General features: G+C 41.9%; 1 protein-coding gene and 1 long non-coding RNA gene across 3 annotated transcripts in view; one reads left to right on the forward strand and one right to left on the reverse strand.

The window, feature by feature from the left end:
• Positions 1–3,872: 3,872 nt before the first annotated feature.
• Positions 3,873–25,091, forward strand: LOC130357060 (uncharacterized). Of its 2 annotated transcripts, none has more exons than XR_008889092.1 (3): positions 3,873–3,928; positions 12,499–12,618; positions 24,976–25,091. It is a non-coding gene; the product is annotated as an uncharacterized LOC130357060 (long non-coding RNA). The 2 variants fall into 2 exon arrangements; XR_008889091.1 differs by lacking the exon at positions 24,976–25,091 and adding an exon at positions 19,687–19,727.
• Positions 23,892–25,749, reverse strand: part of LIPI (lipase I) — an 80,230-nt gene continuing 78,372 nt past the window's right edge. The window contains exon 10 of the mRNA XM_056559381.1: positions 23,892–25,148. Within this exon, the coding sequence (XP_056415356.1) occupies positions 25,004–25,148 (145 nt within the window). The 3' untranslated portion in view covers positions 23,892–25,003. The remainder of the gene's footprint in view (positions 25,149–25,749) is intronic.

Raw genomic sequence — 25,749 nt, forward strand, 5'->3', positions numbered from 1 at the left:
CACAATGACCACAACTTGTACAGCAGCAGCTTTTGCCACTGGAGGAATGACAGTTGGTGCCTGTTGGGCCAGTCACAGCTCCTGAACAGCTGGAGTAGGCCGAGGCACTTTTGTTGGTGCACGCTGGTCCGGCCAAACCTCTGGGGAACCGAGAGTAGGCCTGGGCACTTCCATTGGTGCCCGATGGTCAAGCCAAACCTCCTCAATAGTAGGAGTAGGCCTGGGCACATCTGTAAACGTCTGCAGACCCAGCCAAACCTCTGTGGCAGCAAGAGTGGGCCAGGTCATTTTTTTTAGACAAATTTAATTTTGAATTTTTCAGCATCTTGGCCCTTGGACATAGATGTCATGGAGAGGATAGATAGAGTAGCAGGCCTTTTCAATGTCTTGGCCTATGCTGTCTGGGATCAGTTTGTTAACAACTTCCTTCAAGTCATTTATTTGCACCTTTTGGGTCATGATTTCCATCATCTTGGTGCGAATCTGACGGACTTGTTGAGGCCCTTCTGATCTGATTGTTGTGCGCCTTGATGGAGCTAACACAGAAGAGACGGAGGAGGTAGCCATCTGTAGTCTTCCCATCCACCTGTGCTTTAATTCGGGTCCTCTGTTTTTTTACAACTGGGCCCCCTTGCAACCTGGGGAGTACTGGCCCTTTAAGATGCTGCAGCAGCTTAGTCTGTCTGGGCTGAGATACCCTGGGTGGCAATTCCCCACTTAATGTCAAGTACCCAGGAACACTGCTGGGCATGAAGGGGTTAATGTGACTCACCACTGGTACCAGAGACTGACTTGCAAGCGTTGGTATCGGCGGCTCACCTGCGATCTGCATCTTCCTTGTGACTGTTGGTGTCTGCAGAGTCTGTGCTGCAGCGGGTACCCGGACAGAATTAGCGGAGCTGGATGCAGCCACCAGGATTCGCAATACGGCTGCCCCCAGGGAACTTCCTGTGGCTGAAATTTAGGCTTGAGGCCTCCAGATGTGCTGGACACTGACTCTGAGACGTCTGGACTGGACTTGACCTCAGCAGAAAGTGAAACACAAGAGAGAGATGGTAGTACCTCCCCCTCTTATAAAGGGGGGCTGAGTAAGGAGCTCATAGGCCAACTGTGGGCCACCTGGTCATCTGGTGCTCTCTGGATAACAAAACATATGGCTTGAACATGTAACAACCTTTATCATGTGACTAACAATCATGTGACCATATCAAAGGTCCTTTACCCTTAATATATAACTTATATACATTATGAGGGAACACTGCAGATGAGTCCTGAGGACATACAGGGACTCAACCAGAAAGGACTGTAGGAGCATAAGTATTGTACCTTTTGTATTAATTGCACTTGTCCAGTAGATGGCACTATGCAGTCAACATTACTAGTTGTGTATAACTTGTTGGTTCACTCACAAAAATGACTTTTAAAATGTTTTCCCCCGATATGTTGTATGTACCAAAAATCAGCATACTTGGACTCTTGGAATTATTAATATTATATTTTAATAGCTTCAAAGTTGTTAATATTTTTTTAGTCTTTTTTTTTTTTTTTTGTAAAATGGGAAAAAGGGGCGATAATTTTTTTTGGGGGAGGGGTTTATTTACTTTTTTTAAACACTCTCTTTTTACTATTTATTTTGTATGTTTTAAGTCCCCACAGGGGACTATTTTTAGCAATCTTTGGATTTCCATTATGTTCAGTGTTATGCAGACTAAACAAGAAGATCCCCATAGCACCACGGAGTAGGTAAGCAGAGTTCTAGCCGCAATTTTCACTCACATTTTCAGCCCACAATCAGTGAATACTAGTACCGCTCCTGCACTCGCTTCATAGTCAGACGATGTTAAGGGGTTAAGCATAGAGTTTTCGCGAATTGTTCGCCCGCGAACAGTTCCCGGCGAACTTTGCATGTTCGCGTTCGCATCGCCAGGCGAACATATGTGAAGTTCGATTCGCCCCCTATACTTTAACATTGCGGTAAACTTTGACCCTGTGAGTCAGAGTTAGCAGACACATTACAGCCAATCAGCAGCAGTCCCTCCCTTCCAGACCCTCCTACCTCTTGCACGGACGCCATTTTACCTTCATTCGGCATGCTGCAGGCTTAGGAAGTGGAGGGACAGAGAAGCTGCTCCTGCTGTATAGGGAAAGCGATAGCTAGGTTGCTGCTAGGTGGTGTATTCAGGGTCCACTTTACTCTTAAAGCACTAGTCTAACATCTGCTTTAAGGACAGCACCCAAAAAAGCCCTTTTTAGGGCTCAAATATCAGTCCGTGTGTCTTGCAACAGCTTGAGGCACCCTGGTTGGGAGGGAACCGCTGGTTAAAAGGGGTACTCCAGTGTAAAACTTAAGTTCCTTCAAGCAACTAACTACAGTATTAAAAGGGCTATAAGTTCAGTCCGTGTGTCATGCAACTGCTGGAGGCACCCTGGTTGGGGACCTCTGCTAGCAAAAGGGGAACTTCGCTGGCAACCTTTTTTGCTCATTGTCACACTAGTGCAAATCACAATTGGTGTGACAGTTGTTCAAATAAAAATACAAAATACCTTTTTTGGCTGTGAAATAAAACCAGTGCTGCCTAAAGGGGGGCTCTAAATATGTGCTGCCTAATATGGGGGAATCTATTTGCTGCCTAAAGGGGGGCTCTAAATATGTGCTGTCTAAAGGGGGCTCTATGTGCTGCCTAAAGGGAGGCTCTAACTATGTGATGCCTAATATGGGGGAATCTATGTGCTGCCTAAAGGGGGGGCTCTATGTGCTGCTTAAAGGGGGGCTCTAACTATGTGCTGCCTAACATGGGGGAATCTATGTGCTGCCTAAAGGGGGAATCTAACTATGTGATGCCTAAAGGGGGGATCTAACTATGTGCTGCCTAAAGGGGGCTCTATGTGCTGCCTAAAGGGAGGCTCTACCTATGTGCTGCTTAAAGGGGGACTCTAACTATGTGCTGCCTAGTATGGGGGAATCTATGTGCTGCCTAAAGGGGGGGATCTAACTATGTGCTGCCTAGTATGGGGGAATCTATGTGCTGCCTAAAGGGGGGATCTAACTATGTGATGCCTAAAGGGGGGCTCTATGTGCTGCCTAAAGGGGGGATCTAACTATGTGCTGCCTAAAGGGGGCTAAAGCACATTATTCCAAAGAATTTAGGAATAATAGGTGATTTATTCCCTTTATGGATTAAAACCAGACTCTGCATCAACTATGTAATTTTCCATGGGAGTTTTGCCATGGATCCCCCTCCAGCACGCCACAGTCCAGGTATGAGTCCCCTTGGAACAACTTTTAAATCACTATTGTAGCCAGAAAGAGTCCCTGTGGGTTTTAAAATTCGCCTGCCCATTGAAGTCAATGGGGGTTGGCCGGTTCGCGAATATTTGCGGAAGTTCGCGTTCGCGAACCAAAAGGGTTATGTTCGCGACATCACTAGTTAAGCATAGAAGATAGTTTGGGAGTGATCATAATGTATATGTTGTGATATTGTTAATGTAAATAACAATTTTTTTGGGGAAAAATAGCGCACATACACTGTGTACACTGTACTGCACATCATAAATGAATGACCACTGCATGCACACATCCAAAACATGACCACACTAGACTACCTTTCCCATAGTAGCGTAAATGAATAGGCATGTAAAAAATGAAGGAAAAAAAAAACACAAAAAATTGACAGCGCATAATTTTGCACATAATTGAAACCAAAAAGGCCGAGATCAATAAACCTCCCCAAAAGTAACTAAAACCACTACAAAGTTACACATATTGAGCATTTTTATGCAAACCAAAAATATTTATGCCTATTATTTTCTTGTAATTTGTTACATAAATTTGCTGCATTGTTTTTATAACTTACTATTTGTGTATCTTTGCAGAATACATTACATTAGGTGCAGAAGACGTCGTGCCCATATCTCATCTCATTGTCTGGTAAGTGCTAACCTGACACCAGAGGATATGCATAATATATACAATAAACTGATTAGAAGTGATGAATACAGATGTCTGTCCAAAACAAAGCGTCCCTGCCTGTTACGCGCTGAAGGAAGAATGACAAAAAGGACACTTGGTTAACATTAGCAGAAGAGCCGGTCTATGTGGTAGACGGCCGTGATGTACAGTTCAATTTAATAGGCTCCGCCATCTATAAATCTGCTCTGTCGGGCTTTGCTTTGATGAGAATGTGATATATTTCTCAAAAAACTTTCGCCAAATGTCACCCTGAGAACTCGCCATATTGCAGAAAATGTTCTGTTTCCTCTTTGTGTGAACTTACATAGGGGGGCAATTTCCCTTATATAACACTGTCTGCATTATGTATGCAAGCAATGAGGGTTTTTTCTTATCAGTGTCAACAGAAGAAAGCAGAAATCTTGATTAACCTTCATTACTATATTTGGCTTTGTGTTGGGATAATATTAAAGGAGAACTCAAGCTAGAGGATAGGGGATAAGTAGCTGATCGCGGGGTTCTGACCGCCCAGTGAGCGGCGAGGAGCACGGGCTGTCTATCGTCTCCATTCATTTCTTTTGGAGTGCTGTACCTGGGTCTTTTGGGTGCTCCCATAGAAATGATTAGAGAGTGTGCCATCTTACTGGAAGCCGGGTCCCGTACCAGAGATCACGGGGGTCCTAGCGGTCGGACCACCCACAATCAGCTATTGTGGATAGGGAATAAGTTAAATGTGGCTTCCCTTTAATGCTGTTATACCACATTTTTTTAGCAGCATAGGGGATATTAATGGGTTACATCTGAGTGACTGACAATGATCAGCACTTATTTGGACATTTTAGGCTTGGGACATTTGTAGGGTTTGTCTGCATTAGAAAATCCCAGATGTTGCTATACTACAAGTATCTACATCTCTCTTTTTACCCCCCTTGATGCTATGGTCACAAATGATAGCAGCAGGGATCTGCATGGTTTTTACCCCACCTCTGCTCCAATACTTGCTTCTCAGTAGACAGCTACACCTCAGCTGATACTAATGAGCAGCTTCTAAAACCTTTCCCTGCTGGGCCCTGGCTATTTAAACTGCAACAGTTCATTCTGCCCCTGCCCTTACATGGCCTCTGATCTCCAAAAGTGTTTGTATGTTCCTGACTGAGATTCCATGTTTGAGCCTGGACTGGCTGACAACCACTCTGGTTCCTCATCCTGGTTCTGACTACACTGCTTATGGTATTCTGACTTTTGTTATTACTGAGTACCAAATCTTGCTCCAGACCCATGACTGTGTTTGACCAAGTCCCTGGATTCCACTATTGTTTGTTATTTTAGTATTTTTCATTATTTTATTAAAAGTGTGATTTGTACAGAACTGTCATCTCTATCTGGTTTCAGTTCCTGACAGGAAATAAGAGTTGTTTCTACTGGCAGTGTGGAGGACCATATCTCGGCCTCAGAGACCTTTACCACTAGACAATGGCCAACATTTCTCATTTACTTTAGACTGTTTTTTGTGTCTACAAAAGGCGCAAGCAGGGTGTTTTTGCGCCTTTTTTGCACCTTTTGGTTTAAAAATTTCTGCTGATTTTCAGTGCCAATCCACTGATTTTGGCAATACATATGATATGGAAGAGTTTTATGAACTGCGCCTTTTTGTGCAAAGGCGCAAAAAAGGCGCAAAGCTACTGAAAAGTCTCTAAAACTGCACCAGTCCAGACTTAGCTTAGCTATTTGGTGTATGTGAAGAGAGAAATTTCTGAAAATGTGACCTGCACAAAATGTATCAAATGCTCTGTGACCATTTAATAAATTTGTTGCTCCTACACATCACCAGCACACAAAAAAGATGTAGAGAAATGCTTCACTTACACCTACAATGATAAATGCTTCACTTACACCTACAATGATAAATGCTTCACTTACACTACAATGATAAATGCCGGCCATTGTACCAAGCATGTGCTTCTGTGGGTTTCAAGGGGCCACTCTACCAACATGGCTATTTTACTAATGTGTATGTAATGTTTTTTATACTGTTCACTGTGTGGTGAAATTTGAATGTTTGTATCTGTATTTCTCAGATTGTTACAATTCCAACTGTACACAATTTGTATAGCTTACATCACCTTTTACTAGAAAAATAGCTGTTTGCTTATTTAATTCAACGGGGTTCTCTTTGATTATGCTACAGGGGCTGTGAAGTTAGTATAGTTCATAATATAGTGTCTGTACCTGTCCCTAATGGTTGGTCTTGCATTCTTATGTGATCTTTGCTCTGGATGTTCATTTTTAACAGCATACGAAATGAATCCTGTCTCAAATATTCCCAGGATGCAGTGCGGCCGAGACACGTCCTCACTAGTCAGGTGATGACAGGAAGCCTGCTCTGCTTCAATGGGTGGAGTGACCACAGGGAATTTACAACAGCTGAAGGCACCCTGGTTAGAAAGCACTGGTCTTTTGCATTGAATTCAGCTCGTTTGTTGTTCAATGGATGGGGTGACTGATGTGTGGGAGGGATAAAAGTGGAATTATGGGATTTGTAGTAAAAGAGAAAACTCCAACAGGAAATACCAGTTCACAAAAAGAAACCACAGCATTACGGTAATCTCACAACATAGCCATTTAACCCAAAGACAAGTGCGGATCCTTCCTAAGCATGTCCATTACTGTTTGCCAGGTAAGTGCTAAAATCACCTTATGGTGGAGAACCCCTTTAAGATACTGCAGCATTGCCCCAATTACTTGACTAGGACAATGCAGTACCTTGAACCACCACCACTACAAAGGGCTCGTTCCCACTGTGACAGTAGGACAGTGAAGATGTGCAGCATCTCATAGACACCAATGCAAACTGCTAGAACTCTGCCCAAAGAATGAACATGTTCCTTCTTTGGACGGACGTCCATTCTGCCGGTGGAATTCCTCTAAGACGATTGCGCAGTGTGCACAGAGCAGCAGAATCCCATTGAAAACAATGGGTCTCTGTTGCAAGTCGAATGTCTGCAGTGTGAACAAGCCCTGATAATTCAGCTTCTGATTTAATTTTTTTTATTTATTTTTTTGCCCACCTTGCCTAAACCGTGGTACCCCTACTTACAAAACTTGCACAGGTTCACAGGGGGACTTACCAGGTTAGAAAGACCACCCTCTTACACCCTGTTGATATATTTTGCCAGAAGGATTGCTGCCCTCAGTTGGCCTTGGCCACTTCACCTACCCTGCTGAGCACCACATGTGCACAAAAAAAAAAGGCAAATGGCCCAATATATACAAATAAGTCAAAAAAGTAAAAATGTTAATAAACTCTGTAGATTCCAACCAGAGAAGAAAAAAAAATGCAAATCATCTGTATTCAACATTCTCTTACATAACATCCACAGATTTCATCATTTATTGCTGCACTTATTTTTTTTATGGAACGAAGAAGCTATTCGCACTATGCGCTCTGATAAATAAAATATAACACAACTGTCCGGTTTACATGATGAAGAAAAAACTGCTAAGAAGATGCAACTGCGGGGATTCATTTGTACATAAATAAGTATGTGATCCCGCACATGATTAAATGATGAGCGCCAAACATTTAGCAGCGATACATTGATTTCCTTGTAATGAATAGGAGATGGCTACGCTATATGTACATGTATATTAGGAGTACGGCCTGCAAACCAGGGAAGCTTCACTAAAGAGACTAAATGGCTCCATCTAGTGGCATAGAGAGGGACTGGCACGTAACATTATTTTTTATTGTAGTAAGGCTGCATACACATCTCGTTAATGCAATACGGTTCCCGTATCAGTTTTTTTGTAAAAAAAAAAACGTATGTCTCAAAACCAGACCGAACCGTATACAACCGTGTACAACCCTATGTACCTCTGTACGGTTTTAAACCGTATGTGGTTTGAAAACGGATGTCCGGTTGCCTACGGTTCAATACGTTTAAAAAAAAAAAACTGATACGGTTTTATGTTTGTCCTTAATTAGATAAAGTTCTTCTTGTTCTATTTTTGTGAAGAACTTTCGGCCTGCACTGCGCATGTGCAAACTGCAAAACCGTATTGTGCAAACAGAATGGAACTGTAGGCACATATGGTTCAGTACGGTTCCCATAGACCACCATTTAAAAAAAAAAAAAACGTATACGGGTTGTATCCGTTTTTTTTTTTGTTTTTTTACTTAGACATAAAACAGTAGTAGACTACGGTTTTGTATACGGGAAAAAAATGGATAAAACTGTAAATGATGCAAAATGTACACAACTGGATGCGATGGTTGGCATACGGTTTTCTATGAAATGTCTATACATACGGTTTGCAATACGGTTCCATATGGTTTTTTCACTGAAACCGGGGACGGGAACCGTATTGCAAAAACGAGATGTGAATGCAGCCTAAGTCAGTGTTTCCCAACCAGGGTGCCTCCAGCTGTTGCAAAACTTCAACTCCCAGCATGCCTGGACAGCCTTCGGCTGTCCAGGCATGCTGGGAGTTGTAGTTTATCAACAGCTGGAGGCACCCTGGTTGGGAAACACTGCAGTAAGTACATGGTCTGGAGACGCTTTTGTCAAGGATGGCGAAGGGGTTATGATTGTGGGAATTAAGGTAATAGAAATTGCCTTTTTATGCTTTATGTAAAGCAAATGGTTGAAAATTATTATCACTGAATGAACAGAGACTAATATTGCAATACCCAGTGGCCGAATTTTTGGCTTGTAAAAATTTGGAATTTTCAACTAACCCATATTATTTAAACTAAATCTTTGTAAAGTGCACAGAAGGGTATAGTTTAGAGCAGAGTTTTCCAACTGGTGTGCCTCCAGCTGTTGCAAAACTACCACCCCAGCAGAATCTAAGGTGCCAATACTGTAGGGGTTAAAAGGCAGGGGACACTAACTAATAACATGACAAGCAGTAAATACAGCGGACAGATTAATTTAAATGGTGACTGGAAAGAGCGTTATCGTGGTTAAATTGGTTAAAGGGGTACTCCGCAGCCACGCCCCCTCTCATAGACTTGCATCGTGGGGCGTGGTGTGACGTCACGAGGGGCGTGGCCATGACATCACGACCCCCTGCCGCCCGCTTCCAAGTGTTCGGAACATAATGTTCCAAACGCTGGGGCAGCGGAGTACCCCTTTAAAGGGGTACTCCTGTGGGAAAATTCTTAAAATCAACTGGTGCCAGAAAGTTAAACAGATTTGTAAATGACTTCTATTAAAAAATCTTAATCCTTCCAATACATTTTATGGGCTGTATACTACAGAGGAAATGCTTTTCTTTTTGGATTTCTCTGATATCACGACCACAGTGCTCTCTGCTGACCTCTGCTGTCCATTTTAGGAACTGTCCAGAGCAGCATATGTTTGCTATGGGAATTTTCTCCTGCTCTAGACAGTTCCAAAAATGGACAGCAGAAGTCAGCAGAGAGCACTGCGGTTGTGACATCAGAGAAATCCAAAAAGAAAAGCATTTCCTCTGTTGTATACAGCCCCTAAAATGTATTCGAAGGATTAAGATTTTTTAATAGAAGTAATTTACAAATCTTTTTAACTTTCTGGCACCAGTTGATTTAAAAAATAAAAAAAAGTTTTCCACGGGAGTACCCCTTTAAATTCTATAAACTGATACATCTAAGAGAACAATTATCATGCATAAAGCAATTTGACAGAACATACTATGTGATGTGAAACAAAGTATAACTTTATTGATAGCAAAAAAAAAAAAAAAAAAAAAAAGCATCCAACAAGAGGACCTTTAGGTCAGACATACAAAAATGCAAAAAGAAAAAAAAGAAAAAATCAAATAAAAAACATAGGATAAATAGTACACGCACAGGTTAGAGTTTAACCCTTTAACGACGCAGGACGTATATTTACGCCCTGCGCCGGCTCCCGCGATATGAAGCGGGGTCGCGCTGCTACCCCGCATCACATCGCGTCGGTCCCGGCGCTCATCAACGGCCGGGACCCGTGGCTAATACCACACATCGCCGATCGCGGTGATGTGCGGTATTAACCCTTCAGAAGCGGCGGTCAAAGCCGCTTCTAAAGCGAAAGTGAAAGTATCCCGGCTAGTCAGTCGGGCTGTTCGGGACCGCCGCGGTGAAATCGCGGCGTCCCGAACAGCTTGCAGGACACCGGGAGGGACCTTACCTGCCTCCTCGGTGTCCGATCGACGAATGACTGCTCTGTGCCTAAGATCCAGGCAGGAGCAGTCAAGCGCCGATAACACTGATCACAGGCGTGTTAATACACGCCAGTGATCAGCATGAGAGATCAGTGTGTGCAGTGTTATAGGCCCCTATGGGAGCTATAACACTGCAAAAAAAAAAAAAGTAAAAAAAAAGTGTTAATAAAGGTCATTTAATCCCTTCTCTAATAAAAGTTTGAATCACCCCCCTTTTCCCATAAAAAAAAATAAAACAGTGTAAATAAAACTAAACATATGTGATATCGCCGCGTGCGTAAATGTCCGAACTATAAAAATATATTGTTAATTAGACTGCACAGTCAATGGCGTACGCGCAAAAAAATTCCAAAGTCCAAAAAAGTGTATTTTGGTCACTTTTTGTACCATTAAAAAATGAATAAAAAGTGATCAAAAAGTCTGATCAAAACAAAAATCATACCAATAAAAACTTCAGATCATGGCACAAAAAAATGAGTCCTCATACCACCCCGTACGTGGAAAAATAAAAAAGTTATAGGGGTCAGAAGAGGACATTTTTAAACGTATAAATTTTCCTGCATGTAGTTATGACTTTTTCCAGAAGTTAATGATAAGGTGTAGAAACGGAAGCCCCCAAAAGTTACAAAATTGCGTTTTTTCTTCGATTTTGTCGCACAATGATTTTTTTTTCCGTTTCGTCGTGAATTTTTGGGTAAAATGACTGATGTCACTGCAAAGTAGAATTGGCGACGCAAAAAATAAGCCATAATATGGATTTTTAGGTGGAAAATTGAAAGGGTTATGATTTTTAAAAAGGTAAGGAGGAAAAAGCGGAAGTGCAAAAACGGAATAACCCTGAGTCCTTAAGGGGTTAATAATAATTGAAAAGTACATAACCACCTGGTCTGACCACCACCCACTGAGCAGAACTAGTGTGACAATCCTGATTGTAGAATACACCTTATTAAGGAAAATAAGCTTGAATAAATTGTGAATAAACACGGTAGTAAATCAGATAGAAAGATTAGAAAGAATGTCTCAGCGGGGGCTAAATCTTCATGCATTTTGTCAGGGTTTTTTTAAGCGTACCTATCATATCACAGAATAAAACCATACAGCTTTTATATCAGTGGTCTTCAAACTGTGGCCCTCCAGATGTGGCAAAACTACAATTCCCAGCATGCCCGGACAGCCGTTGGCTGTCCGGGCATGCTGGGAGTTGTAGTTTTGCCACATCTGGAGGGCCACAGTTTGAAGACTGCTACTTTATATGTTGCTCACTAGGTAATGCCGATGGCTTATAGTACATGTCATTTTATGTGTCTAGCTTCTCTATTTGGCTCACAAATACCTCAGTTCTACAGCTCACTCATTCTGACATCCACTGCTCAGGAAGGGTCCTATTATAGGCAATCACTGAGCCCCCCCCCCCTCACTAACCATGCATTCATGCTCTGTAACCCCCTCCTCTCTGTTTTGATGCTGCAGTCTGAAAGACAGGACAGGAGTGAGCACAGAGGAGTTCTAGTCTTGCCCATACCTCCTGGAACTTGTCCCAGCCTGTGCTTCAGCTGGGACAAAGATGATGCTGCAGCCAGACAGGATTAGGTTTAGGATGGTATGGGGACCCCTAGTGGTCTTTTTTTTTTATAAGCCATCATTTCTATAAAAAGGAGAAACACATTTCAAGTTCAAGCAACAGCGCCACCTAGCGTAAACCGCAACCGACATGCTTTAGTGTCATATGTAAGAGCTGAAACCATGAAGCATTTTGTGCCTCTGCACTGTGAAAAAAGAAAAGCTAATTTAACTTTCTAGCCTATCTTGGTGACTGTTTCTTTAAAAGAGAACCACTTAAAACCCACATGTCTTTCCCAGTTAGGGTATTTGCCCAATACTTCCTACCTGGCAGGGCTGGCTCTGCCTATAGGCAAAATAATTAATTGTTAGGCTTCAAGGGAACCCGGCTACACGCCGCTGATCGACCAGACAGGGGAGTAGGTAAAAGAGGATTTATTGACCAGAATGCAACGCGCTTCACTGCGCTTGTGCAGCTTCCTCAGGCATGCGCAACTTCCTCCCATGCCTGAGGAAGTTGCGAAAGCGCAGTGAAACACGTTGCATTCTGGTCAATAAATCCTCTTTTACCTACTCACCTGTCTGGTCGATCAGCGCTGTGGAGCAGCGTTCCCTTGAAGCCTAACAATTCATTACTGTATACCTACTGGAGGGCAGCAGATGACCTACTTTGAATGTGATTACCATTGTTGTGTATGTGGCTACACAACCACCCAGGGTGAGCAGCTAATTTACATCATTTTCTCACCATCAGGGTTTAAACAATATTACTCTATGGAGTGCTTATTCCTTCATTTTTGTAGGCAAAATAGGCAGCCGCCTAGAGCGTACTCTTGATGGCGCCACTCTGCCTGCAGCAATAATGTTATCCACCATCCAAAGCACCTGCCCAACCAGCTAAACCCTGCCACCCCAGCAGTAAGGTGATTACATGAGAAGGAGGTTTGTTACAGTGTGTCACCCCAGTAATAAGAAGATTATATGAGGAGAGGGTTTGTTACAGTGTGTCACCCCAGTAGTAAGGCACTTACATGAGGAGGGGGTTTGTTACAGTGTATCACCCCAGTAGTAAGGCGCTTACATGAGGAGAGGGTTTGTTACAGTGTGTCACCCCAGTAGTAAGACACTTACATGAGGAGGGGGTTTGTTACAGTGCATCACCCCAGTAGTAAGGCGCTTACATGAGGAGGGGGTTTGTTACAGTGTGTCACCCCAGTAGTAAGGCGCTTACATGAGGAGAGGGTTTGTTACAGTGTGTCACCCCAGTAGTAAGAAGATTACATGTGGAGGAGGTTTGTTACAGTGTGTCACCCCAGAAGTAAGGCACTTACATGAGGAGGGGGTTTGTTACAGTGTATCACCCCAGTAGTAAGGCGCTTACATGAGGAGGGGGTTTGTTACAGTGTGTCACCCCAGTAGTAAGAATATTACATGTGGAGGAGGTTTGTTACAGTGTATAACTCCAGTAGTAAGGCGCTTACATGAGGAGGTTTGTTACAGTGTCTCACCCCAGTTGTAAAGTGGAGCATGTCAAAGGACGGAGCCCATAGGCAGGGTGAAGGGGCGACAAAAATAGCTTTCACCTAGAGTGGCAAAAATCCTTGCACCAGGCCTGCTGCCCGGGTCCCTATGGTTCACCACTTTGTAGGTAACTGCTGACACGCTGGAAATGTCCATTCAGCAAATACCCCAGGGCACCATCTGAATGGCAGCCGCAAGAAATCAGGCAGGTGAGTATGGAATATTTTGTATTTTAAGGCCGATTGAGCCCTTTTAGTAAACTAGAACAAAAATTTATCTCCCTAAAAAGAGGACCTACTCCATTACAGTTAGTGTATTAGGGATTTCCCTATACAGAATACATTCCATCGGACTCCCAGCCAATGTCATCTGCCTGACGTGATATACCGTATCTTGTCTGCCATGTCTATGAGGCTCTGAAATCTATTGTCTGGAGAGCAGCATAAACACAGATCACCGCCGGGACATTTACTTTAGATCACCAAAAACATGTCACGGCCGATACCGCCTTCCAATTTTCCCTGACAGGCAAAGGAGATGTTGTCTTCACATGACAATAAAATTACTTTGATGACCAACAATGCAGATAAAAGAGCAGATATGTAAGGATCAGAGGACGGGTTAGTAACAGTCTTCTCTGAAAGACGTCTTTAACTCTTTATGACACATGTGAACACTGCTTTTTTTTTTTTCGCATGGACTCATTAAAAGTGGTATTGCCAACTTGGACACCTATGAAATATCCATATCCAGGGTTACATTACGGGGGAGATTTATCAAAATACAGTACAGACCAAAAGTTTGGACGCACCTTCTCATTCAGAGTTTTCTTTATTTTCATGACTATGGAAATTGTAGATTCACACTGAAGGCATCAAAACTATGAATTACCACATGTGGAATTATATACATAACAAAAAGTGTGAAACAACTGAACATATGTCATATTCTAGGTTCTAGACACCTTTTGCTTTGATTACGGCTTTGCACACTCTTGGCATTCTCTTGATGAGCTTCAAGAGGTAGTCACCTGAAATGGTCTTCCAACAGTCTTGAAGGAGTTCCCAGAGATGCTTAGCACTTGTTGGCCCTTTTTGCCTTCACTCTGTGGTCCAGCTCACCCCAAACCATCTCGATTGTGTTCAGGTCCCGTGACTGTGGAGGCCAGGTCATCTGGCGCAGCACCCCATCACTCTCCTTCTTGGTCAAATAGCCTTTACTCAGCCTGGAGGTGTTTGGGGTCATTGTCCTGTTGAAAAATAAATGATGGTCCAACTAAACACAAACCGGGTGGAATAGCATGCCGCTGCAAGATGCTGTGGTAGCCATGCTGGTTCAGTATGCCTTCAATTTTGAATAAATCCCCAACAGTGTCACCAGCAAAGCCCCCCACACCATCACACCTCCTCCTCCTCACCAGCACACCTGTGAAGTGAAAACAGGTGACTACCTCTTGAATATCAACAAGAGAATGCCAAGAGTGTGCAAAGCAGTAATCAGAGCAAAAGGTGGCTAGAACCTAGAATAGGACATATTTTCAGTTGTTTCACACTTTTTGTTATGTATATAATTCCACGTGTGGTAATTCATAGTTTTGATGCCTTCAGTGTGAATCTACAATTTTCATAGTCATGAACATAAAGAAAACTCTGAATGAGAAGGTGCGTCCAAACTTTTGGTCTGTACTGTATGTCCAGAGGAAAAGTTGCCCATAGCAACCAATCAGATCGCTTCTTTCATATTTCAGAGGCCTTTTCAAAAATGAAAGAAACAATCTGATTGATTGCTATGGACAACTGGGCAACTATTCCTCTAGACAGGTTTTGATAACTCTCCCCCATAATGTCTTATGGATACAGGTCCCACGTGTGTGGAGAACAGGGGTCCCCTACAAACACATGAGAATGGAGAATGAATAGAATAGTGTTCCCCAACCAGTGTGCCTTCAGCTGTTGCAAAACTACAACTCCCAGCATGGCCAGACAGCCAAAGGCTGTCTGGGCATGCTGGGAGTTGTAGTTTTGCAACAGGCTGTCTGGGCATGCTGGGAGTTGTAGTTTTGCAACAGCTGGAGGCACACTGGTTGGGAATCACGGGAGAGAAGTGGCAATGCATGTGTGCAGATCTCTTCATTCAAATCTATGTGGCCACCTCCTGTCCTCTATGGACACAGCAAACACCTTACCATGTGGGTCCGGAATACTCCACACAGATGCAGGTGTCTGTGAGACCCATATGTGGCAAACATTTAGGGATATCCTGTGGTTCGAAAAAAAGAAAATCCTTTAAAGCGTATATGTCATAAAATAATGCCTATATGTTATTCAATAGGTCATGCAGATGCATTACATGTCTTTTTTATGTGTCAGGCCTCTGTATTTTGCTCCCAAATCCCTCCATTCTGCTGCTCACTCATTCTGACAACCACTGCTCAGGAAGGGGCGTGTCTGAGTCAAGCACTGGGCCTGCCCTCACTCACCATGCATTCACTTCCTCCTTTAGTCTGCTGTGCTATGCTGGGTCTCTTCATCCAATCACTGCAGGCTGCTCTGTAACCCCCTCCTATCTGTTTCCATGCTGCAGTCTGACAGACAGGACAGGAGTGAGCACAAAGAAGTGCTAGCCCCGCCCTAACTTACTGGACTTTGTGTCTGTCTGTGCTTTAGCTGGGACAATGATAATGCTGCAGCCGAACAAGATTATTTTCTGAATGGTATGGGGACCCCTAGTGGTCTTTTTTTATTTTTTTATAAGCCATAATTTCTATAAAAAGATAGATTTTTTTTACAAAAGTAAAATAATGTTTAGCCAAGATGTACAGCATATAAAAGGTTTTCGAATCTGACAGCGCCCGTTTTACCCATTTTTTGCCAAGAAGATTTATGGCAGTGTATTTTCCAATATTTAAAAAGTCACCTGGGTGATAAAAATTGAGTTAAAACATTGTAATTTATTGTTTATAAAGATATAAGTATGTGGTATTTATTGGGGGATTTTAAACGTGTATTCACATTTTCATGTTTTTAGTTGCAATTATTGAACAGAAAGCAAGGAATGGATCAAAAAAAGATATGAAATCTCAGTCTTTCCTTAAAATTGTCATCCATTTCTGATCTGTTACTGTCTTTGCATTCAATAATTGCAATTTACAAACCAGATTGTGTGAAACCAGATTGTGTGAACCTGTCCAGAGGAAACATTGCTGAGTTGCCCAAAGCAACAGATATCTTCTTTCATTTTGCAGAGGCCTTATTAAAAATGAAAGAAGCAATCTGATTGGTTGCTACGGGCAACTCAAACTTTTCCTCTGGACAGGTTTTGATAAATCTCCCCCTAAATGCAGAAAATGTATGAACATCTAATCTTGACTTTTTCTTTGATCCTACCATCTCTCATTTATTCTGTCAGGCACCGATCAGGGGACAGGGAGAGTGAGCCCTAAACTGACCCTAAAACATCTCTTCCTGCCTACTTGCCCATCCATCCTAAACGGTGGATCGACAACTGGGCGCCAGTCCCTTCCTGTGCTACAGTGCAGTGGCATAAAAACACATAATATACATAGTCGGTCTCAGAACAGAACAGAAAACTACTAGACAACCAGATATACCAGACAGAATACAAACAATATATAAAATAGATATGCCAGTGATCATGCCCAAGTGGACTAGACGCGTTTCAGGGTTATTTAATGTAACCCTTTCCTCAGTAGTCATATGGCTATGACTACTGAGGAAAGGGTTACATTAAATAACCCTGAAACGCGTCTAGTCCACTTGGGCATGATCACTGGCATATCTATTTTATATATTGTGCATATCCACCAAGGCTGGTTTATCGCTTTTAAACCACTAAGACCATCAGGACATCCAGTCCGACATCAGTCCGGTCCACCATTGTCAACTACCTCCAGTGCAACGAATTCGGCTCCAGCAGCAGCTGACGTCACACGCCGACAACACGAGGTGAGCTCCTCGTATCCAGTGTATGGCCCTGATTCCATCTAACCAGCGGTGAGGACTTACCATCTCTAGCGCTTGCCAGCGCCAACGTCCTCCCGGCGATCCGCAATCATCGGCGCCTGCCAGCGCCAATCGCCTCCGCTCTTACCAGGACCTTACTGGACTTTACCAACACCATCTGGAACGTTGCACAGAGGACGCAGTGTACCGGCACCATCTACACACTGTGAAAGCAGCGCCTTTTGCCTAGGTTGCTGCCTTAAGGACCGGTAATATTCACTTGAAACTGTCATAAATTGTTGAACATATTGTGCAGCGGGTGCCTAGATATTAGCGGTTAAATACCAGCTGCACTCACTATATGCCAGTGATATTAGCATGCCATTAACATTATCTTAATTTTTGGTATTATTGTCATTTTATATTTTTCATGTACATTATTACCTAAAGGTTGTTTTTATTGTATATGTTCTTCTCACATGGGCCCTGTGAGAAGTAACTAACTACAGTCTATTTATCCTATCTTATTAAACTGTTTATACTATTATCATTGAAGTACGATCCAGACAATCATTCATTTAATATTTCTCATTTAATATCTATACCATCATTTACTCACTTAGAAGGTCCGGGCAACTTTTTTCTATTCATTTTCTAATCTGTATAATGTTCTGGCACCAGTTGATTTAGTTTTTTTCCCTTGTAATTATATATATATATTATTTAAACATATTCCATATTTTACAGCACTGTATAAGGATCATTTACATCTGATCTAATCCCAGTGGGACTCAAACTACATTCCAAATTAAAACATTTTTTTTTTATTTCATAAAAAATAAATCAACCTCCGTCTTGGAAACATATATTCAGCTTTTAAGGAGTTATCTGACTATAATGAAATCACCTATCCACAGCAATCCTAAGAACAACAGTTTCCTGAGTGCCCCTTGTAAATGGAGTGCAATCTCTGTCCCATAGAGTGTGAATGCAGCGGTGGCCATACCAGTGCACTACAACTGCATTCACAAGGGCATTCACAGACATCCATTCATGAGATGGCCGGGCTTCTGGCTGTCAGGACACCTTTTTACCCTATCTTGTGGTAATATGCAAAATTATGTTTAGTTTGAAACCCCATTTAAAGGGGTTTTCCTATCTTACAAAATTATCCCCGTATCCCAAGAATAACTATCTGATCGCGGGGGACCCATGTCTCCCATTTGAATGGAGCATTAGGTCTCGCATGCAGACCAACACTCCATTCTATACACCAACACTACATACCAATGCTACATATCTACTTTACTACCTATTTACCTACTTACATACCTAGCTACTTGACTTCCTACCTACCTAGTTAGCTATCTGGCTACCTACCTAATTTGTTACACAACTACTTGGCTACCTACTTAGCTACATTCCAACTTACCTACCTAGCTACTTAACTACTTACTTACCTATCTGCCTGGTGGTATTACCCAGTTACTATGTGTATCCGCCTGGTGGTATTACCCAGTTACTATGTGTTAGTAATGTTAGTGGTCATGGTGCGGTGCAATCATTTATCTCTTATATAGTGAGGTGATATTGGTCTCTGTAAATATTTTTTTCTTAACAGTAGGATGATAATATTTAGCCACTGCATTAGTAATAGGCCAACCGGGAGTACAGGCATTATTTTAGGTTTCTAAACCCCAATCTATGGGGTGAGCGGCAAAGCCTACACTGTATGCATTACCACTCACATACATGGGTAAGGGATGGGGGGGACCCACCAGAGCCTTAAATCATCCCTGTAACAAGCTTTTCTTCTATTAAAACCAAGAGATTGGCCCTCATTTACTATTGCAAACCCGACATTTTTTGTCAGGTTGTGCGCCAGATTCTGTCGCATTGCGCCACAAATTCTGTCTGCACCAGAATTTGCGCCAGAATTGAAGAAACCCTGACGAAAAAGGGGCGTGGCCGCTGGGGAAATGGGTGTGGTCTCCAAAAGGGGCGTGTCCCTGACATTTTCACAAAAACCCAACATATTTACTAAGGTTTCCACATAAAATGTGGTGGATTTGAGCTGAGGAAAACCCTACAGATCAGAGCATGTATGAAAAAAAGCAAAGTGTAGGGAAAGTGGAAAATGTAGGGAAACCTTAGTAAATACCGTGGAAAATAAATTGTAGGGAATTAAAACCCACAAAGAAACCTACACTCCACCCTTAGTAAATGAGGGCCATTATCTCTGTAAACTAAGAGTTAGTAGGAGCGTGTCACAATTTTTTTCAGTTGTATTTGTGCTAGTTCCAACCGATAAAATAAGTCTTCTTTTGACTCTATATGATATCAGGGACAAGGGACATACAAATATAGAATACAGGCATCATGCTCTGCAATTGGACTTCTATGACTCCATACAAAACTAAGGCTTTTTGCCGCCCTAATTGTAATATAGTAAAACCTCTATAAAAGCACTCAGAATGTAATCTATAGCATTCCCTTCAACACGTACAGGATGAAGACATCCACCAGCTCCAGAAGGCAGAGAACATAACGCTGTGATCTAGTGGAACAATCGGTACATTAAATCACCATTTACCTTACACGTTCCCTGTCTAGAAGGAAACTTATGCCTCGTACCAGGCATCTGGTGCAAGTTAAATCCTCCTTTCCACTCAGCTGGGTAAATTAAGGGCATAGTAACCTTGGTGCTTCAAAGTAAACTTGGCACACAGGAAGGTCTTTGAGCATAAGATTTTATTTCCACCCCATTAGTTTCCAAATGAAGCATTATTTTACTTCAGACATTGATAAAGTCACAAGGAGATGACAACTACCCTCAACTTCATTATAAATGCAACTGAAATTAATCTGGTCATAGAATAGTCATGGTATCATATAAGTAAAGTACTCAACATTTCATGTTCCTGAGAACTGGCGAAAAGCAAACAACCATCATCAAGTGTGGAGCAAAAATTCATATTATATTGATATATCAGTGAATGGAGTGGGGGGGATTTGAAAAGTTTTGATGTCATTTCTCAAACCATATGTCTTTTTTTCCTACCAAAAAGATTTGGAAAGGGAATAATTTATTACAAAAAAATTACATGTTTCTGTTTTATATCCCTTACAATGGGGTCTCCTAATACTTGTCCCACCCAAGGATTAAAGGCTTTAACTGTGTCCCCACTGGGGATTGCTTACAGAGGTTCCTGAAGGTATTAGCTCCAGGATAACCATTGTATGTTGAGTATGGTTTAAGTAACAATGGTCCAGGAAAGACCATTACATGTTGAAAATATTTTATATTTTATTGATATATATATAGTTTTGTGGGAAAAGTATTATATTTTTCATGACATTTATTCAAATCTCTGCTCATTTAGGGCTAAGTAGTCAAATGGGAAGTCCTTCACAGTGATTAACAGATATAGGTGTATATGTGTGCATAAAGATGGGGCTGACAATCACTTAACAGTACTGAATATTCTAGAAAATTTCAATGAAAATGAGACAGAAAGAGGCTTAATTAGAGTATTTAATACAACAACAAGAAAACAGTAGCATGCACTCACCGCAGAGATGTGTCTTTCCGTCCGGAGGTCCGGGATCACAGGGTAACAACTAGCGGATACCGAAGCGCTCAGAGGCGTAGCCTCTGAGCGCTTCGGTATCCGCTAGTTGTTACCCTGTGATCCCGGACGGAAAGACACATCTCTGCGGTGAGTGCATGCTACTGTTTTCTTGTTGCTTGTATTAGTTACTGCTTCCATATTGCATGCACCCCACAGGTGTCACCTACCTCATTGGACCTACATCTACCCCATACAGATATCCTTTTACAGCTGTACAGATATGTATTCAGTGTGCTCTCCTCCACCCATCCTTACTTAATTAGTCTTGTTGGCCCCAGGGCAAAGTTTGGACTTACCCCCGCACACAGTCCCTATATAGTAGTTAGGCCTCTCAAACTGTGCCCCATATAGTAATTAGGCCCCCAAACTGCCCTTATACAGTATTAGGCCTGTTCTGGGCTTAATTTAGTAGTAAGGGCCCGTGCTCCATTTAATATAGGCCCCCTCTGTGCCCCATATAATAATGGGCCTCCTCCTCCTTTTCATATATTAAAAGCCCTTTCTGTAGGCCCCTTCATATTGTAGTTAGGTCCCAAAATGCCCCTATATTGTATTAGGCCCCCTTTGTTCTCCATATAGTAATTAGGCCCCTACACTTCTTTACCCCATATAGTAGATAAGTCCGCTCCGTGTACCTAAATTGTAGTTAGGCTCAACTGTGCCCTAATATTGTAGTTAGGCCCCACACACACACTGCCCCACACTGTGGCAACATGCTGATTTTAATGCAAACGATCATGTGTCATACTGCATTGTCAGAAATTAAGAAAATTAAACTACTTTTTTAAATAAATAGTTTTAATAAAAAGTATTGTCATCTGAAAAAAAAATACATTTTGTACAGATAAAATTCAAACAAATGTTTGTCATCAGTAGAGGGCGCACAGTCTTCTTAGCACAATTCCATATTTTAGAATACAAGAAACATTAGGAGGCATGCAAAATTACTTTTACAGAGGCATCCTATACATTGTTAAAAAGGTTTTCCAGGCAAAATTGATTAATGGCCTAACAATGGCCCAGTATCCCCACCAAAGTCTCTCTTGAGTATAGGCTATCAGTTAATTTTGCCTGGAAAACCCCTTTAGGCATCACATTGCAATTTTTTTTTTGTATTTAACCAATACACTGACTACAATCAAACAACAACTGATGTCAGTAACACAAAAGCCTGCTGCCCATCCACGCCCATATTCATGTCAGTAGTGATATTCACATAGATTCAAATCTTTAACATAAGTAAAAATTGAGAACCTGAAAATTGAAAACTACCGACAATAGGCAGCACCATAGGGGTTGGCAGCAACGCAGCTGGCCATAAATATGAATTGCTGAGTATTTGCTATTTGGGTGAGCTATGGCTACAAGAGCAGGAGACTGAGTAAGAAGCTCGTTACTCTTCATCAAAGATAGGGGTCTCTATGGCATCCATAGCAAATGAAAAGGGGTTGACTCCTAAAGACAAGGCAACCCCTTTTCATTTGCTATGGATGCCATAGAGACCCCTATCTTTGATGAAGAGTAACGAGCTGCTTACTCCGTCTCCTGCTCTTGTAGACATAGCTCAGCCAAATAGCAAATACTCAGCAATTTAAGGTCCAACCATTATCTTCCTTATTCTGCCTTTAACAGGGCTCAAGTCCTTCCCATTAGCAGGAGTCCTGCAAATCTTGGATGAGTTCCCTCACTTTTTTTTTCATGACTTTACCCCTGCCCCTTAATCAGCAGATGTTATGGTAAACACAAGCAAAAAAAGATATTAAAACACAGTGACAAGCATATATATATATATATATATATATACACATACACACATACATACATACATCTATATGTTAAATATATACTGTATACATAGTGGTTCTCAACCTGGGGTACAAGTACCCCCAGGGGTACTTAGCAGTTATCCAGGTGGTACTTGAAAACAAAAAGAATCAGTAATGGCAGCCACAGCCACTGGTTACTGGTCTGGACCACTTTGAAAGAAATGGTAGGCTGACATCACTGCACGAGGAGTGGAGCAGGAGGACAGCAGAAGGAAAGCGTGGGCACTGGGCTGCTGTGGGCAGTAACTACCATCAGCTTTGTTGCTCCACTGCCCTTGCAGACCGGGGACCAACTGCTATGAGCCACAGCAATAGGTCCCCAGACCAGAGGAGCACCAAAGCGGGACAGTATGGTGGCCTACAACTATATATGGGGGCAATTTGGGGGCCTACATTTATATGTGGGGGCACAGAGGGGGCCTAACAACTTTATGGGGACGCAAAGCGGGTACTATTACTGTGTGTGACAATAAACACGGGAAGTTTGTAAATAGGTGGGTATTGTACTGCAGAAAGAAGCCCAAAATGTTTGTTTGGCTGGTTCTGTGGAGAAGTCTTGTATGGATGAAATCTTAATGGTGGTCTAGGCCAGATAGTGAAGAAAAGAAAAGTAAACAACTCCGGTTAGAGAAGACATCACCTGTAAATCGGGGGACTGGGGAGATTGGGAGAGGAACAGGGGGCCTGTTATAGAGGAAAGTAAAGCATATGAATTATACTATAATAATTTTGTAATGTCCCAGTACAGGATGTAATCCTGTACAATAACCTTGGGCCCTGTCAGGTTGAGTCCCTCAGTGTCCTGGGGGCTCTCCTTCAGTGTCTCCCCCATAATTTAGTTGGTATTACTATGTCTAGCCAGTACAAGGTTATGTACTATATGTATAGTCAGTATAAAGTTATGTATTTTGTATATAAGGTGTTAAGGACCTGTGGAGGTCACATGATATGTTCACATGATGTTATCGCATGTTACCAAGAGAGCACCAGCTTAACACATGACCCGCAGCTTGACCTATGGGCTTCTAGTACAGCCCCCCCCCCCCCCTTTATAAGGAAGAGAGGTGCTGCAATCTGCCTCTTTTGCTGCTGAGGAACAGAGAGAGAGAGTGTCCAGCTACCTGGAAGGCCTCAAATCTACCATCACTTTCAGTAAATCAAGTCTATGTCTTCTGTCACATCCTACAGTCCAGTCAAGCCTAACATCAATGATCTAAAGTCTATTACTAGTCCCAGCAAGCTGTGAGGTCCTTCTATGTTCCTGGCAACCTCTCTGGGATTCTGGCCTAGCTGTAGAGACTATAACAACTGTTTGACCTCAGGAAAGCCTCCGTTAAACCATAACCTGGTCGTGGACTCATTTCACTGCCTAGCCATTGGGATAGTGGAGATATTGTTGATATCGTTTGGGTGGTTCCCGATACCCAAAAACCACTGTGGCATCACGAACATTAGGGGCTGATAACATCTTGCCCCTGGGGTTAATATGATCTGCCCCATCCACCTACACCACTACACCCCGTGGTCCCGCCATTCACCGTGGCTCTCAACAATTCCAAAATGTCTCTAATATGGGGGTACAATTTTTTGGGAATGGGCTGTCAAGGGGTACTCAGGCAAAAAAGATTTAGAACCACTGCTGTACAGAGAAATACATTGCTGACACAGTTGTAATTAAAAAAATACATATATACAATGAATACACACACATAAACATGCTGTACAATATACATTCATTACATGAAATGCAGAGGTAGACATATTACAAACAGTAGGCTGAAAAAAAATCTACGGTAAAAAAAATATATATATTTTTTAATCTGTGGGCAGAGCATATGTACTGAAAGCAAAATTACTTCTATCAATTTACTTCATATGATCAAAAATAAAAAAATAACATTTTAGCAAATATTCTATATTATATTAGCAAAATCACTTACATTTACAAGTACTTTTCACATTGTTAACAGAAGTAAAAAATATAGGAAATGGCTAAATCCTTGCCATAACCACACTCTTATTGTAGTGTCCTTGAATATAGCTCAGCCTGGAAAAGGACTGTCCATAGTTATTGTAGAGTTAGGCCATGTTCACATTACAGTTAGAGAGCCTGGGGCCTCGATCACAGGTCTGTCTGACAGAAAGACAGTTCAGGATGTTACTCCATTCTTACTGTCAAAACTTTGGACACCACCATGAAACCCAACAGAACCCATTGTAAATCAGCAGGTCCTTCCTGTCCACCATTTGACGATTAGACATTGCCATCATGAATATAATGGAAACCAGGATTCCAGGATTCAAAGGCTAAAGTAATGATTGCATCTTCGTTTTGATAGAAGTTTATACCATCTGTAAGTGCATTCACTATTTCGGATGTAAGAGGGCAGGGCATGTATTTCCATTTGCCCCACAACAGGAAGAAAAAAAATTTGATTTTTGACATGAAACAGGCCGGAAATCCACTTCAACATTTTCAGGAAGGACAAAGTCATATCGGCAGAGTATTTCCCTGTAAAATTCAAATAAAATGGGTTACTCCTGATATATTTTCATATTTTCAAGCATTTTACATAATATTTTTCATCCTCCCCCTGCAAAGTTCTTCTAAGATCATGTAAAGTATAGAATAGAGGTAGCTCGTCCAAAAAGAAGTTGTTTAGTCACGCCAAATGCAACGTTTCAATAAAACCTTGAAAAAAAGTAAGATGAAAGATGTAAAGTTGCCTCTAGTGTGAATAACAAACTGTTTTTTGGATGTTAACAATAAGGAAAGTCATAAAGTGGCGACACTAAGTGATGAAAACTTCAAACTTTATTTAATCCATGGATCAGATTAAGTGGGCAGAAGTAGAAAGAATGGCAGCAGTACATTGCATGGTCTTCTGGGCTCCTCTACGTCATTTGGGAGCATCACTTAAACATGGCTCAGCAAGAGGACATAAGCAGCTACTGATTTTGAAAGGGGTTAAACAAACAAGAAACAATACGTAACAGCAAGGCAAGCATCATTTTCATAGCAGAAATGAGGAGAAAGAGGAAAAGATCATGTACATTTATAAAAACGGAGTTTGTTTTGGGTCATTCAGTTCTAAATGTTCCTAGGATGAGGA

The sequence above is a fragment of the Hyla sarda genome, chromosome 2 (genome assembly GCF_029499605.1).
Source record: "Hyla sarda isolate aHylSar1 chromosome 2, aHylSar1.hap1, whole genome shotgun sequence".
Classification (NCBI taxonomy): Eukaryota; Metazoa; Chordata; class Amphibia; order Anura; family Hylidae; genus Hyla; species Hyla sarda.